General features: G+C 49.1%; 1 protein-coding gene across 1 annotated transcript in view; it reads right to left on the reverse strand.

Annotated features, from left to right (window-relative positions):
* The window catches only part of LOC140458943 (IgGFc-binding protein-like), a 160,137-nt gene that overhangs the window by 33,513 nt on the left and 110,984 nt on the right, over positions 1 to 15,640 (reverse strand). Inside the window, exons 25-26 of the mRNA XM_072553677.1 lie at positions 9,592 to 10,190; positions 4,444 to 5,011 (exon numbers count right to left, since the gene is read on the reverse strand). Coding sequence (XP_072409778.1) covers positions 4,444 to 5,011; positions 9,592 to 10,190 — 1,167 coding nt within the window. The remainder of the gene's footprint in view (positions 1 to 4,443; positions 5,012 to 9,591; positions 10,191 to 15,640) is intronic.

Here is a 15,640-nt window from a genome sequence, read left to right on the forward strand (position 1 = left end):
TTTCACATGGCCTATCCACCCTAACCTGCAGGTCCCTGGGCACTATGGGACAATTTCCCATGGCCAATTCACCCTAACCTGCACATCCCTGGGCACTATAAGACAATTTTCCATGGCCAATCCACCCTAACCTGCACATCCCTGGGCACTATGGGACAATGTCCCATGGCCAACCCACCCTAACCTGCACATCCCTGGACACTATGGGACAATGTCCCATAGCCAATCCACCCTAACCTGCACATCACTGGGCACTATGGGACAATTCGCCATGACCAATCCACCCTAACCTGCACTTCACTGGGCACTATGGGACATTTCCAATGGCCAACCTACCGTCACCTGCACATCCCGAGACACTATGGGACAATTTCCCGTGGCCGATCCACCCTAACCTCCACATCCCTGGGCACTATGGGACAATTTCCCACGGCCAATCCACCCTAATCTGCACATCCCTGGGCACAATGGGACAATTTCCCGTGGACAACCCACCCTAATTTGCACATCCCTGTACACTATGGGACAATTTCCCATGACCAATCCACCCTAACCTGCACACCCCTGGACACTATGGGACAATTTCCCATGACCAATCCACCCTAACCTGCACATCCCTGGGCACTATGGGACAATTTCCCATGACCAATCCACCCTAACCTGCACATCCCTGGGCACTATGGGACAATTTCCCATGGCCAATCGACCCTAACCTGTACATCAAGGAAAAGCCCCTGTGTGTCCTAGATAAATATGTACCTGTCAGGCAGGAGGAAGATAGAAAACACGGGAGCCGTGATTTACTAAGGAAGTGGAATCCCGGGTCAAGAAGAAAAATGTGGCTTATGTTTGGACAAAATGTGAAAGCTCAGTGAGGGCGCTTGAGGGTTACATGGAAGTCAGGAAAGCCCTAAAAGGAGAGTTCAGAAGAGCCAGTAGGAGACATGAGAAATTGTTGGTGGATAGGACCAGGGTTAACCCTAAGGCTTTCCATAGGTATGCCAGGAATAAAAGAATGACAAGTTAAATTAGGGCCAATCAAGTATAATAGTGGCAAGTTGTGTGTGGGCTCAGAGGAGATTGGGGAAGCGCTAAATAAATATTTTTTGACAGTGTTCCCTATAGAAAATAAAAATGTTGGTGACGAAAATACAGAGCTACTTGCATCTAGACTCAAAGAGATTGAGGTTCACAAGGAAGAGGTATTAGAAATACTGCAGAGTGTGAAAATACACAAGTCCCCTGGGCCAAATGGGATCTATCCTAGGATCCACTGGGAAGCAAGGGAAGAGATTGCCGAGCCTTTGGCATTGATCTTCAAATCATCATTGTCTACAGGAATAGTGCCTGAGGACTGGAGGATAGCAAATGTGGTTCCCTTGTTCAAAAAGGGCAGTAGAGACAACCCTGTAATTACAGACCAGTGAGTCTCACTTCAGTTCTTGGTAAAGTGTTGGAAAAGGTTATAAGAGATTGGATTTATCACCATCTAGAAAATAAAAATCTGATCAGGGACAATCAGCATAGTTTTGTGAAGGGTAGGTCCTGCCTAATGAATCTTATTGAGTTTTTTGACAAATTGACCAATGAGAGTAAACGGGTTGATGTGGTGTATATGGATTTCAGCAAGGTGTTCAATAAGGTTCCCCACAGTAAGCTATTATACAAAATGCGGAGGAATGGGATTGTGGGAGTAAAACCAGTTTGGATCAGTAATTGGCTTGCTGAAAGAAAACAGAGGGCTGTAGTTGATGGAACATGCTCACTTTGGTGTCCAATTACTCACGGCGTACCGCAAGGCTTGGTGTTGTGTCCACTACTGTCCGTCATTTTTATAAATGCCCTGGAAGAGGGCTTAGAAGGGTGTGTTAGTAAATTTGCGAATGTCACAAAGGTCGGTGGAGTTGTGGATAGTGATGACGGATGTAGTAGGTTGCAGAGAGACATAGGTAGGATGCAGAGCTGGGCTGTGAGCTGGCAAATGGGGTTTAATGTGGACAAGTGTGAGGTGATTCACTTTGGACAGAGTAATCAGAATGCAAAGTACTGGGCTAATGAAATGTTTCGTCAGAGTGTAGATGAGCAGAGAAGTACACAGATCCCTGAAAGTTGCCACCCAGATTGACAGGGTTGTTAAGAAAGCATTCAGTGTTTTGGCCTTTATTAATAGAGGGATTGAGTTCCGGAACCAGGAGGTTATGCTGCAACTGTACAAAGCTCTGGTATGGCCACACTTGGAGTATTGTGTACAGTTCTGGTCACCGCATTATAAGAAGGATGTGGAAGCTTTGGAAAGGGTGCGGAGGAGATTTACGAGGATGTTGCCTGGTGTGGAAGGAATGTCTTATGAGGAAAGGCTGAGGGCCTTGAGGCTGTTCTCGTTAGAGAGAAGAAGGTTAAGAAGTGACTTAATAGAGACACACAAGATAATCAGAGGGTTAGATAGGGTGGACAGGGAGATCCTTTTTTCCACGTATGGGGACGGCAAACACGAGGGGACACAACTTTAAAGTGAGGGGAGATAGGTATAAGACAGATGTCGGAGAGAGCTTCTTTACTCAGAGAGTAGTAAGGATATGGAATGCTTTGCCTGCAACGGTGGTAGATTCGCCAAGTTTAAGTGCATTTAAGTCGTCATTGGACAGGCAAATGGAAGAATTGGGATGGCAAACTCGAGGGGGTCCATCCGTCCTAACCTACACATCCCTGGGCACTATACACCTCCTCCCTCACCTCTATCCAAGGCCCTAAAGGAGCCTTCCACATCCATCAAAGTTTCACCTGCACATCCACCAATATCATTTACTGTATCCGTTGCTCCCGATGTGGTCTCCTCTACATTGGGGAGACTGGGTGCCTCCTAGCAGAGCGCTTTAGGGAACATCTCCGGGACACCCGCACCAATCAACCAAACCGCCCCGTGGCCCAACATTTCAACTCCCCCTCCCACTCTGCCGAGGACATGGAGGTCCTGGGCCTCCTTCACCGCCGCTCCCTCACCACCAGACACCTGGAGGAAGAACGCCTCACCTTCCGCCTCGGAACACTCCAACCCCAGGGCATCAATGTGGACTTCAACAGCTTCCTCATTTCCCCTTCCCCCACCTCATCCTAGTTTCAAACTTCCAGCTCACTTACTGTCTCCTTGACTTGTCCGACCTGCCTATCTTCTTTTCCACCTATCCACTCCACCCTCTTCTCTATGACCTATCACCTTCATCACCTCCCCCACTCACCCATTGTACTCTATGCTACTCTCTCCCCACCCCCACCCTCCTCTAGCTTATCTCTCCATGCTGCAGGCTCACTGCCTTTATTCCTGATGAAGGGCTTTTGCCCGAAACGTTGATTTCGCTGCTCGTTGGATGCTGCCTGAACTGCTGTGCTCTTCCAGCACCACTAATCCAGTATTTGATTTTCAGCATCTGCAGTCATTGTTTTTAGATTAGATTAGATTAGATTACTTACAGTGTGGAAACAGGCCCTTCGGCCCAACAAGTCCACACCGCCCCGCCGAAGCGTAACCCACCCATACCCCTACATCTACATCTACATCTACCCCTTACCTAACACTATGGGCAATTTAGCATGGCCAATTCACCTGACCTGCACATTTTTTGGACCGTGGGAGGAAACCGGAGCACCCGGAGGAAACCCACGCAGACACGGGGAGAACGTGCAAACTCCACACAGTCAGTCGCCTGAGGCGGGAATTGAACCCGGATCTCCGGCGCTGTGAGGCAGCAGTGCTAACCACTGTGCCGCCCACTGTGACAATTTCCCATGGCCAATCCAGACTAACCTACACATCCCTGGACACTATGGGACAATTACCCATGGCCAGTCCACACTGACCTACACATCCCTGTGCACTATGGGACAATTACCCATGGCCAGTCCACACTGACCTACACGTCCCTGGGGCATTATGTGACAATTTCCCATGGCCAATCCACACTGACCTACACTTCCCTGGGCACTATGAGACAATTTCCCATGGCCAACCCACCCTAACCTGCACATCTTTGGAGTGTGGGAAGAAACCGGAACACAGGGAGGAAACCCACGCAGACGCGGGGAGATTGTAAAAACTCCTCGCAGACAGTCCCCCGGGGGTGGGATCGAACCTGAGACACATTGCTGGCCCGATTTCTGTAACGGACTGGGCTGTGCACACAGTCTCAGGGAGCAGAGTCCCTGAATATGTTTAAGGCAGAGGGGGTTAGATTCATGCTAAACCCAGTGCTGAAAGGTTATCAGGGAGTGGGCTAGCAGGAAGGTGGAGCAATCAGATCAGCTGTGAGCTGCCTCCTTGATGACGGGCTGAGTGGCCACCTCCTCCCATGTCCCCATGGAAACGGCCAAAGGCAGTGACCACGAGCTCGGAGTGACCGTGATTTGTCGCAGGGGCCAGTGGCTCCCAAAGACAACTTTGGTCCTTACCGCAGCCAGTGACATTTCTCCAATCTCCGGTCATCATTCCCCGTCTCTGACACTCTGCTGCGTACGATCCAATCGCCTGACACAGCAGCTCCCTGCTCACTCCCACGGCGCACAGATCAAAGATGCAGTTTTCCTGGGAAGTCAGCGGGCTCAGTTCCGAATGGCACTGCTGGAATGGCCCACTGACCTTACTCAGAACACCACAGTAACTTTCGGAGCTCAACAGGCGGCGGACAGAGTCACTGCACAGAATCACCGAGCCCGGATCGTCCGAGCACACAGCCTCGGGATCGGAGATTTTCCAGCTGTTCCCGAACACTGCTGCTGTAGACAGCGCCGTGCCGTTGGGAGACACAAAATCGTCTGCCGGCTCTCCGTTGAAGTTTCCACACAGTCCGCACAGTGAGCCCGAATACAGACTGGGGACCATCACCTCCGCGTAATGGCTCAAGTCGTAGGACACTCGGAGCCCAAACACCGTCTCCAGCACCGCCGCTGATCCGCTCTGGAAAAGACGGACTTTCCCCGATTCTAAACTCACTGGCAAATTGACACTCTCTCCGTTTACCTGGCAACAGAGAAACAGAAGCTGGACTTGGGACAGAAATAGGGGGGAACACAGCAACAAATCACTGTCCCCTCCCCCCAATATCCCTCCCTCAGGAACAGGAGAAATGGCTCTCGGATTCTCCCGGAATTCTGCTCTTCCTGGAACACCTCCACCAGGGACCCATTTCCCCAAACCGCATTGACCCCCTCCCGATTCATCAGGGAAAATCAGGACCGCTCTTTCATCAAAACCTTCACTGTCGCTGTCAGGAATGTGCCTCAATGTGTGCTTTATGTTCATTCATTCACTGGATGTGGGGCTCACTGGCTGGGCCCAGTATTTATTGCCCCGTCCTTAGTTGCCCCCCTTGAGAAGGTGGGGGTCAGCTGCCTTCTTGACCGGCTGCAGTCCCTGTGCTGTAGGGTAGACCCACAATATCCCTGACGGAGGGAATCCCAGGATTCTGACCCTAGAAGGAATGGCTGATATATTTTCAAGTCGGGACAGTGAGGGACTCGGAGGGGAATTTGCCGGGGGTGGTGTTCCCAGGTACCTGCTGCCCCTTGTCCTTCGAGATGGAAGTGGCCTTGGGCTTGGAAAATGCTGTCTGAGGGTCTTTGGTGAGTTTCGGCAGGGCATCTTGTAAATGGGACACACTGCTGTTCCTGAGCATCGGTGGGGGATGGAGGGGATGTTTGTGGATGTGGCGATAATCCAGCGGGGGCTGCTTTGTCCTTCTCGAGTGTAGTTTGAGCTGCCACCATTCAGGGCAAGTGTGGAGTATTTCCTCACCCTCCTGCCTTGTGCCTTGTCGACAGTGGGGTAGGTTTTGGGGGGGGAGTCAGGAGGGGAGTTACTCACTGCAGGATTCCCATCCTCTGACCTGCTCTTGTAGCCACTGACGTTATGTGGCTTGGTTAGGGTGAAGTGTCTGTGGAAAGTGTCCCATAGTGCCCAGGAACATGCAGGTTATGGTGAAATGACCATGGGAAATTGTCCCGTAGTGTCCAGGGATGTGGAGGTTAGGGTGGGTTGGCCATGGGAAATTGTCCCATAGTGCCCAGGGACCTGCCGGTTAGGGTGGATAGGCCATGGGAAATTGTCCCGTAGTGTCCAGGGATGTGCAGATTATGGTGGATTGGCCATGGGAAATTGTCCCATCTTGTCCAGTGATTTGAGGCCTGGTGTGTTAGCAATAGAGATGCAGGGTTATTGGGATTGTGTTGTGGGACAAAGGATCAGGGTGGGATGCCCTTCCCAGCGTCAGTGTGCACTCAATGGGCTGAACGGCCTCCTTCTGTTTGTGGGGATTCGAACAGATCCTTTAGCAGAATAATGAATGAGCCAGAGGGTCATTGAGACAATACAGGAGGCAGGGTTACAAACCCCATGGTCAGTATGGGGGAGGGGGTGTGTGTTAGGGAAGGGGGTGTCTGGAGAGCACATCTCTGGGAGACTGAAATTGGGAATGTGCTTCCCTGACATTCAGGATCCAGCACAATCCCTCTGATACCCACGATGGGCCGAACATCCTCTCTGTGCTGTCAGTGTCAATCTCTCTCAATGTCCTGGGTGGAAGGTTTGCTCCAGTGGTTCAGGAGGGTTTAAATTAGTATGGCAGGGGGTTGGGAACCTGAGCTATATACCGGGGGTGAGAGTTGACGGAGATGAGGCAATAGTAAGAGGTAGCGCAGCCAGTGGGAAGGAATTTCCTGGGAAAGAATCAAGGGATCGGTTAAAGTGCGTTTGCTTTAATGTAAGGAATATCAGGAATAAAAGTGATGAGCTTAGAGCATGGATCAGTACCTGGTGCTATGATGTTGTGGCCATAATAGAGACATTGGTTTCTCAGGGGCAGGAATGGTTGCTGGATGTTCCAGGGTTTAGAGCATTCAAAAAGAATAGGGAGTGGGGGGTAAGAGGAGGGGGTGTAGCCCTGCTAATCAAACAGGGTATCACAGCTACAGAAGTTACCATTGTCGAGGAGGGTCTGCCTACCGAGTCAGTATGGGTGGAAATTAGGAACAATAAGGGAGCAGTCACCTCTTTAGGGGTTTACTACAGGCCCCCCAATAGCAACAGGAAGATTGAAGAAAGTATAGGTCGGCAGATTTTGGAAAGGAGTGGACGTAGTAGGGTTGTTGTAATGGGTGACTTTAACTTTCCCAATATTGATTGGAACCTCCTTCGAGCAGATGGTTTGGAAGGAACTGTTTTTGTAAGGTGTTCAGGAGGGTTTCCTAACTCAGTACGTTGTCAGGTCGACGAGGGGAGAGGCCATTTTGGATTTGGTGCGCCGCAATGAGCCGGGGCAGGTGTCAGATCTTGTGGTGGGAGAGCATTTTGGTGATAGTGAACACAACTGCCTCACATTCTACATAGCTATGGAGAAGGAGAGAAGCAGGCACAATGGAAGGATATTTAATTGGGGAAAAGGAAACTATGATACTATCAGACGTGAGTTGGGAAGCATAGACTGGGAGCAATTGTTCCATGGAAAGGGCACTATAGCCATGTGGAGACTGTTTAAGGAGCAATTGTTGTGAGTGATGCATAAATATGTCCATCTGAGACAGGCAAGAAGGGGTAAGATAAAGGAACCTTGGATGACGAGAGCGGTGGAGCTTCTTGTCAAAAGGAAGAAGGTAGCTTACGTCAGGTGGAGGAAGCTAGGGTCAAGCTCAGCTCTAGAGGATTACAGGCAGGTGAGGAAGGAGCTCAAAAATGGTCTCAGGAGAGCCAGGAGTGGGCACGAGAAAGGCTTGGCAGGAAGGATTAGGGAGAACACAAAGGCATTTTACACGTATGTGAGGAATAAGAGAATGGTCAAAGAAAGAGTAGGGCCGATCAGGTATAGCATAGGGAACTTGTGTATGGAGTCTGAGGAGGTAGGGGAAGCCCTAAATGAGTTTTTTGCTTCTGTCTTTACTAAAGAAAAGGACCTTGTCGTAAATGGAATCATTGAGGAGCAGGTGTGCATGCTGGAATGGATAGAGATAGAGGAAGCTAATGTGCTGAAAATGTTGACAAACATTAAGATTGACAAGTCACCAAGCCTGAACCAGATTTGTTCTCCGGTGCTTTGGGAAGTGAGAAATGTGATTGCTTTGCCACTTGCAAAGATCTTTGCATCCTCTCTCTCCACTGGATTCGTACCTGAGGACTGGAGGGAGGCAAATGTAATTCCTCTCTTCAAAAAAGGAAATATGGAAATCCCTGGCAATTACACATCAGTCAATCACACGTCTGTCGTCTGCAAGGTGTTGGAAGGATCCTGAGGGATAGGACTTATGACCATCTGGAAGAGCAAGGCTTGATTAAAGACAGTCAGCATGGCTTTGTGAGGGGCAGGTCAGGCCTCACAAATCTTATTGAGTTCTTCAAGGATGTTACTCGACAAGTTGATCATGGTCGAGCTGTGGATGCAGTGTATATGGACTTCAGCAAGGCATTTGATAAGGTTCCCCTGGTAGGCTAGTTCAGAACGTCAGGAGGAGTGGGATACAGGGAAATTTAGCTGTCTGGATACAGAATTGGCTGGTTGACAGAAGACAGCGGGTGGTTTTGGAAGGAAGGTTTTCTGCCTGGAAGTCAGTGGTGAGTGGTGTTCCACAGGGCTCTGTTCTTGGGCCTTGACTCTTTGTAATTTTTATTAATGACTTGGATCAGGGGATTGAAGGATGGGTCAGTAGGTTTGAAGATGACACAAAGGTTGGAGGTGTCGTTGACAGTATAGAGGACTGTTGTAGGCTGCAGTGTGACATTGACAGGATGCAGAGATGGGATGAGAGGTGGCAGATGGAGTTCAACCTGGATAAATGCATTTTGGACGGTCGAACTTGAAAGCTGAGTACAGGATTAAGGATAGGTTTCTTGGCAGTGTGGAGGAACAGAGGGATCTTGGTGTGCAGGGACATAGATCCCTTAAAGTGGCAACACAAGTGGACAGGTTTGTTCAGAAAGCATATGGTGTTTTGGCTTTTATTAACGGGGGGATTGAGTTTAAGAGCCGTGAGATCTTGTTGCAGCTCTATAAAACTTTGGTTAGACCGCACTTGGAATACCGTGTCCAGTTCTGTCGCCCTATTATAGGAAAGATGTGGATGCTTTGGAGAAGGTTCAGAGGAGGTTTACCAGAATGCTGTCTGGAATGGAGGGCTTGTCTTACGAAGAGAGGTTGACTGAGCTTTTTTCATTAGTAAAAAGAAGAAAGAGAGGGGACCTAATTGAGGTGTACAAGATAATGAGAGGCATAGATAGAGTTGATAGCCAGAGACTTTTTCCCAGGGCAGAAATTGTTAACACGGGGGGTCATAGTTTTAAGCTGGTTGGAGGGAAGTGTAAAGGGAATGTCAGAGGCGGGTTTTTTACGCAGAGAGTTGTGAGAGCATGGAATGAGTTGCCAGCAGCGGTTGTGGAAGCGCGGTCATTGGGGATAGTTAAGAGACTGCTGGACATGCGTATGGTCACAGAACTTTGAGGGTTTACCTGACATGAGGATCAATGCTCGGACAACATCATGGGCTGAAGGGCCTGTTCTGTGCTGTACTGTTCTACGTTCTATGCTCCATTTTCTATGTCTATGTCCTTGTGTTTACCTGCACTCTGCCCGTTTGACTCCTCGACACCTGGATCCGATGGCCATACACCTGAACTTCAACCAGACGTGTCCAGGACACAGCCTGGGACCCGCGATGATCGTTCTCCACAGCAACACTGAATGCGGTCAGGTTCGCAGCCTCTCCACACGACTTACTGAAGGTGTATTTACAAGAGCCTTGGAAATCAAACCTCTTGCCGTCAAAGCTGGTGTAATGGGGGTCACCGGAGGCGAGGCAGGTGCCACGTGCTCTGGGGTAGCAGCCCCGTACCCCGTTCACCAGGCGGCAATCTTCATGGTACCCACAGCTGAAAGCGGAACAGCTCATGCCAACACTGGCGTTGAGGCAGCTACATTTCTGACTGCAGCTCTCAGTCAGGATGACACTCTCACCTTTGCTGTAGTAACGACCTTGGAAGGAGCAGCCACACTCAGCGGAGGTCACACACACACCTCCGCTCAGCAAGTAACCCGTGTCACACTTGCAGCCCTCCACGCACGGCTCGTTGCAAAACAACAGCGCGTTAGGATCAGTGCAAGTGGCTGGGCAGGCGCTAGTGCAAGTCTCGTAGTGACTGTGTGGTGGACACTGCATCTCTGAAACACAAAATGACACGGTGTAAGGGGAATTACAGTCAGTGATCCAAAAGGGAAATCTTTCCCCACAATGTGCCTCGATGTGAAACCTTTGGAAGCAGCAATTCATTGCTCTGTTCAGTTTCACTGTCTGCTGTTGAACACAGAGACAATCCTTATCCCAATGACCTGTCACTAACCGACAGGGTGGGATGGGCTGTACCGAGCAGAATACTCAGGTTCCATAAGGTTACACTGCTCTATTCTGACCGGTCACTGCTTGGTAAAGCTGTCTTCAGCAAATCTCTGACTCTGATCCTGTACTTAGATTCCAGAAAGAGTTCAATCGACAGTTACAGCAAAGATGGTTGAGGGAAAATAAAGCTGATGCTGCAGTGGGTAACATATTGGTTTGTGTTAGTGATTGGCTGGTTAACAGAAAACACAGAGCAGATATCAGTGGCTCTTTTGTACGACTGCAAGATGTTTTCTTTCATTTGTGATTTGGTTTGATGTATCATTTCCAGTGGTGGGAGACTGTGTATTGAGTCGGAAGAGATAGGAGAGGTCTTGAACAAGTACTTCTCTTCAGTATTTACGAACGAGAGGGACCGTATTGTTGAAGAGGAGAGTGTGAAACGGACTGATAAGCTAGAAGAGATACCTGTTAGGAAGGAAGATGTGTTGGACATTTTGAACAACTTGAGGATAGACAAGTCCCCCGGGCCTGACGGGATATATCCTAGGATTATGTGGGAAGCAAGAGAGGAAATTGCAGGACCGTTGGCAATGATCTTCTCGTCTTCACTGGCAACGGGGGTGGTACCAGGGGACTGGAGAGTACCGAATGGTGTGCCCCTGTTCAAAAAAGGGAATAGGGATAACCCCGGGAATTACAGGCCAGTTAGTCTTACTTCTGTGGTAGGCAAAGTAATGGAAAGGGTACTGAGGGATAGGATTTACGAGTATTTGGAAAGACACTGCTTGATTAGGGACAGCCAGCACGGATTTGTGAAGGGTAGGTCATGCCTTACAAGTCTTATTGAATTCTTCGAGGAGGTGACCAAGCATGTGGATGAGGGTAGAGCAGTGGATGTAGTGTACATGGATTTTAGTAAGGCATTTGATAAGGTTCTCCATGGTAGGCTTATGCGGAAAGTCAGGAGGCATGGGATAGAGGGAAATTTGGCCAATTGGATAGAAAACTGGCTAACCGGTCGAAGTCAGAGAGTGGTGGTAGATGGTAAATATTCAGCATGGAGCCCAGTTACAAGTGGAGTTCCGCAGGGATCAGTTCTGGGTCCTCTGCTGTTTGTAATTTTTATTAATGACTTAGATGAGGGAGTCGAAGGGTAGGTCAGTAAATTTGCAGATGATACAAAGATAGGTGGAGTCGTGGACAGTGAGGAGGGCTGTTGTCGGCTGCAGAGGGACTTAGATATGATGCAGAGCTGGGCTGAGGAGTGGCAGATGGAGTTCAACCCTGCCAAGTGTGAGGTTGTCCATTTTGGAAGAACAAATAAGAATGCGGAATACAGGGTTAATGGTAGGGTTCTTGGTCAGGTGGAGGAACAGAGGGATCTTGGGGTCTATGTACATAGATCTTTGAAGGTTGCCACTCAGGTGGATAGAGTTTTTAAGAAGGCCTATGGAGTATTATCGTTCATTCGCAGAGGGATTGAATTCAAGAGTCGTGAAGTGATGTTACAGCTGTACAGGACTTTGGTTAGGCCACAGTTGGAGTACTGTGTGCAGTTCTGGTCGCCTCACTTTAGGAAAGGTGTGGAAGCTTTGGAGAGGGTGCAGAGAAGATTTACCAGGATGTTGCCTGGAATGGAGAGTAGGTCGTACGAGGATAGGTTGAGAGTTCTCGGCCTTTTCTCGTTGGAACGGCGAAGGATGAGGGGTGACTTGATAGAGGTTTATAAGATGATCAGAGGAATAGATAGAGTAGACAGTCAGAAACTATTTCCCCGGGTACAACAGAGTGTTACAAGGGGACATAAATTTAAGGTGAAGGGTGGAAGGTATAGGGGAGATGTCAGGGGTGGGTTCTTTACCCAGAGAGTAGTGGGGGCATGGAATGCGCTGCCCGTGGGAGTGATAGAGTCAGAATCATTGGCGACCTTTAAGCGGCATTTGGATAGGTACATGGATGGGTGCTTAATCTAGGATACAAGTTCGGCACAACATCGTGGGCCGAAGGGCCTGTTCTGTGCTGTATTGTTCTATGTTCTATTTCCCATGTACCTCATTCACAACTGAATGTTGTTAATGTACCAGCCACAACCACTTCCAATGGCAGCTCATTCCAAGTGCGTACCACACTCTGTGTGAAAAAGTTACCCCTCAGGTTCCTTTTTATCCACCACCCCCACCCCCCCCCACCCCCAAATCAGAAACTGACAACCTCTCGTCCTTGATTCCCCTACCCTGGGAAAGAAAAACTGAGTGCATTCACCCTCTCAGTGCCAATCATGATCTTATACCCTTCTACAAGATCACCCAGTCAGTCTCCCACACTCAAGTGAAAAGATTACCATTTACCACTGACTTATATAACCTAACACTGTGGGTAAATTACCATGGCCAATTCACCTGACCTGCACATCCCTGGGCAGTATGGGACAATTTCCCATGGCCAATCCACACTAACCTGCACATCACTGGGCACTAATGGACAATTTCCCATGGCCAATCCACCCGAACCTGCTCATCACTGGGCACTATGGGACAATTTCCCATGGCCAATGCACCCTAACCTGCACATCCCTGGGCACTATGGGACAATGTCCCATAGCCAATCCACCCTAACCTGCACATCACTGGGCAGTATGGGACAATTTCCCATGGCCAACCCACTGTGACCTGCACATCCCAGGACACGATGGGACAATTTCCCATGGCCAATCCACCCTAACCTCCACATCCCTGGGCACTATGGGACAATTTCCCATGGCCAATCCACCCTAACCTGCACATCCCTGAGCACAATGGGACAATTTCCCGTGGACAATCCACCCTAATCTGCACATCCCTGGGCACTATGGGACAATTTCCCATGGCCAATCCACCCTAACCTGCACATCCCTGGGCACTATGGGACAATTTCCCATGGTAAAAACAATGACTGCAGATGCTGAAAACCAAATACTGGATTGGTGGTGCTGGAAGAGCACAGCAGTTCAGGCAGCATCCAACGAGCAGCGAAATCGACGTTTCGGGCAAAAGCCCTTCATATGGGACAATTTCCCATGGCCAACCCACTGTAAGCTGCACATCCCTGGACACGATGGGACAATTTCCCATGGTCAATCCACCCTAACCTCCACATCCATGGACACCATGGGAAAATCTCCCACAGCCAATCCACCCGATACTGCACATTACTGGGAACTATGGGACAATTTCCCATGGTCAATCCACCCTAACCTACACAGGCCTGGGCACTATGGGACAATTTCGCATGGCCAACCCACCCTAACCTTCACATCCCTGGACACTATGGGACAATTTCCCATGGCCAATACACCCTAGCCTGCACATCCCTGGGCACTATGGGACAATTACCCATGGCCAGTCCACACTGACCTACACGTCCCTGGGGCATTATGTGACAATTTCCCATGGCCAATCCACACTGACCTACACATCCCTGAGCACAATGGGACAATTTCCCGTGGACAATCCACCCTAATCTGCACATCCCTGGGCACTATGGGACAATTTCCCATGGCCAATCCACCCTAACCTGCACATCCCTGGACACTATGGGACAATGTCCCATAGCCAATCCACCCTAACCTGCACATCACTGGGCAGTATGGGACAATTCGCCATGACCAATCCACCCTACCCTGCACTTCACTGGGCACTATGGGACATTTCCAATGGCCAACCTACCGTCACCTGCACATCCCGAGACACTATGGGACAATTTCCCGTGGCCGATCCACCCTAACCTCCACATCCCTGGGCACTATGGGACAATTTCCCACGGCCAATCCACCCTAATCTGCACATCCCTGGGCACAATGGGACAATTTCCCGTGGACAACCCACCCTAATTTGCACATCCCTGTACACTATGGGACAATTTCCCATGACCAATCCACCCTAATCTGCACACCCCTGGACACTATGGGACAATTTCCCATGACCAATCCACCCTAACCTGCACATCCCTGGGCACTATGGGACAATTTCCCATGGCCAATCGACCCTAACCTGTACATCAAGGAAAAGCCCCTGTGTGTCCTAGATAAATATGTACCTGTCAGGCAGGAGGAAGATAGAAAACACGGGAGCCGTGATTTACTAAGGAAGTGGAATCCCGGGTCAAGAAGAAAAATGTGATTTATGTTTGGACAAAATGTGAAAGCTCAGTGAGGGCGCTTGAGGGTTACATGGAAGTCAGGAAAGCCCTAAAAGGAGAGCTCAGAAGAGCCAGTAGGAGACATGAGAAGTTGTTGGTGGATAGGACCAGGGTTAACCCTAAGGCTTTCCATAGGTATGTCAGGAATAAAAGAATGACAAGAGTTAAATTAGGGCCAATCAAGTATAATAGTGGCAAGTTGTGTGTGGGCTCAGAGGAGATTGGGGAAGCGCTAAATAAAGATTTTTTGACAGTGTTCACTATAGAAAATGAAAATGTTGGTGACGAAGATGCAGAGCTACTTGCATCTAGACTCAAAGAGATTGAGGTTCACAAGGAAGAGGTATTAGAAATACTGCAGAGTGTGAAAATACACAAGTCCCCTGGGCCGAATGGGATCTATCCTAGGATCCTCTGGGAAGCAAGGGAAGAGATTGCCGAGCCTTTGGCATTGATCTTCAAATCATCATTGTCTACAGGAATAGTGCCTGAGGACTGGAGGATAGCAAATGTGGTTCCCTTGTTCAAAAAGGGCAGTAGAGACAACCCTGTAATTACAGACCAGTGAGTCTCACTTCAGTTCTTGGTAAAGTGTTGGAAAAGGTTATAAGAGATTGGATTTATCACCATCTAGAAAATAAAAATCTGATCAGGGACAATCAGCATAGTTTTGTGAAGGGTAGGTCCTGCCGAATGAATCTTATTGAGTTTTTTGACAAAGTGACCAATGAGAGTAAACGGGTTGATGTGGTGTATATGGATTTCAGCAAGGTGTTCGATAAGGTTCCCCACAGTAAGCTATTATACAAAATGCGGAGGAATGGGATTGTGGGAGTAAAACCAGTTTGGATCAGTAATTGGCTTGCTGAAAGAAAACAGAGGGCTGTAGTTGATGGAACATGCTCACCTTGGTGTCCAATTACTCACGGCGTACCGCAAGGCTTGGTGTTGTGTCCACTACTGTCCGTCATTTTTATAAATGCCCTGGATGAGGGCTTAGAAGGGTGTGTTAGTAAATTTGCGAATGTCACAAAGGTCGGTGGAGTTGTGGATAGTGATGACGGATGTAGTAGGTTGCAGAGAGACATAGATAGGA

The sequence above is a fragment of the Chiloscyllium punctatum genome, chromosome 34 (genome assembly GCF_047496795.1).
Source record: "Chiloscyllium punctatum isolate Juve2018m chromosome 34, sChiPun1.3, whole genome shotgun sequence".
Lineage (NCBI taxonomy): Eukaryota > Metazoa > Chordata > Chondrichthyes > Orectolobiformes > Hemiscylliidae > Chiloscyllium > Chiloscyllium punctatum.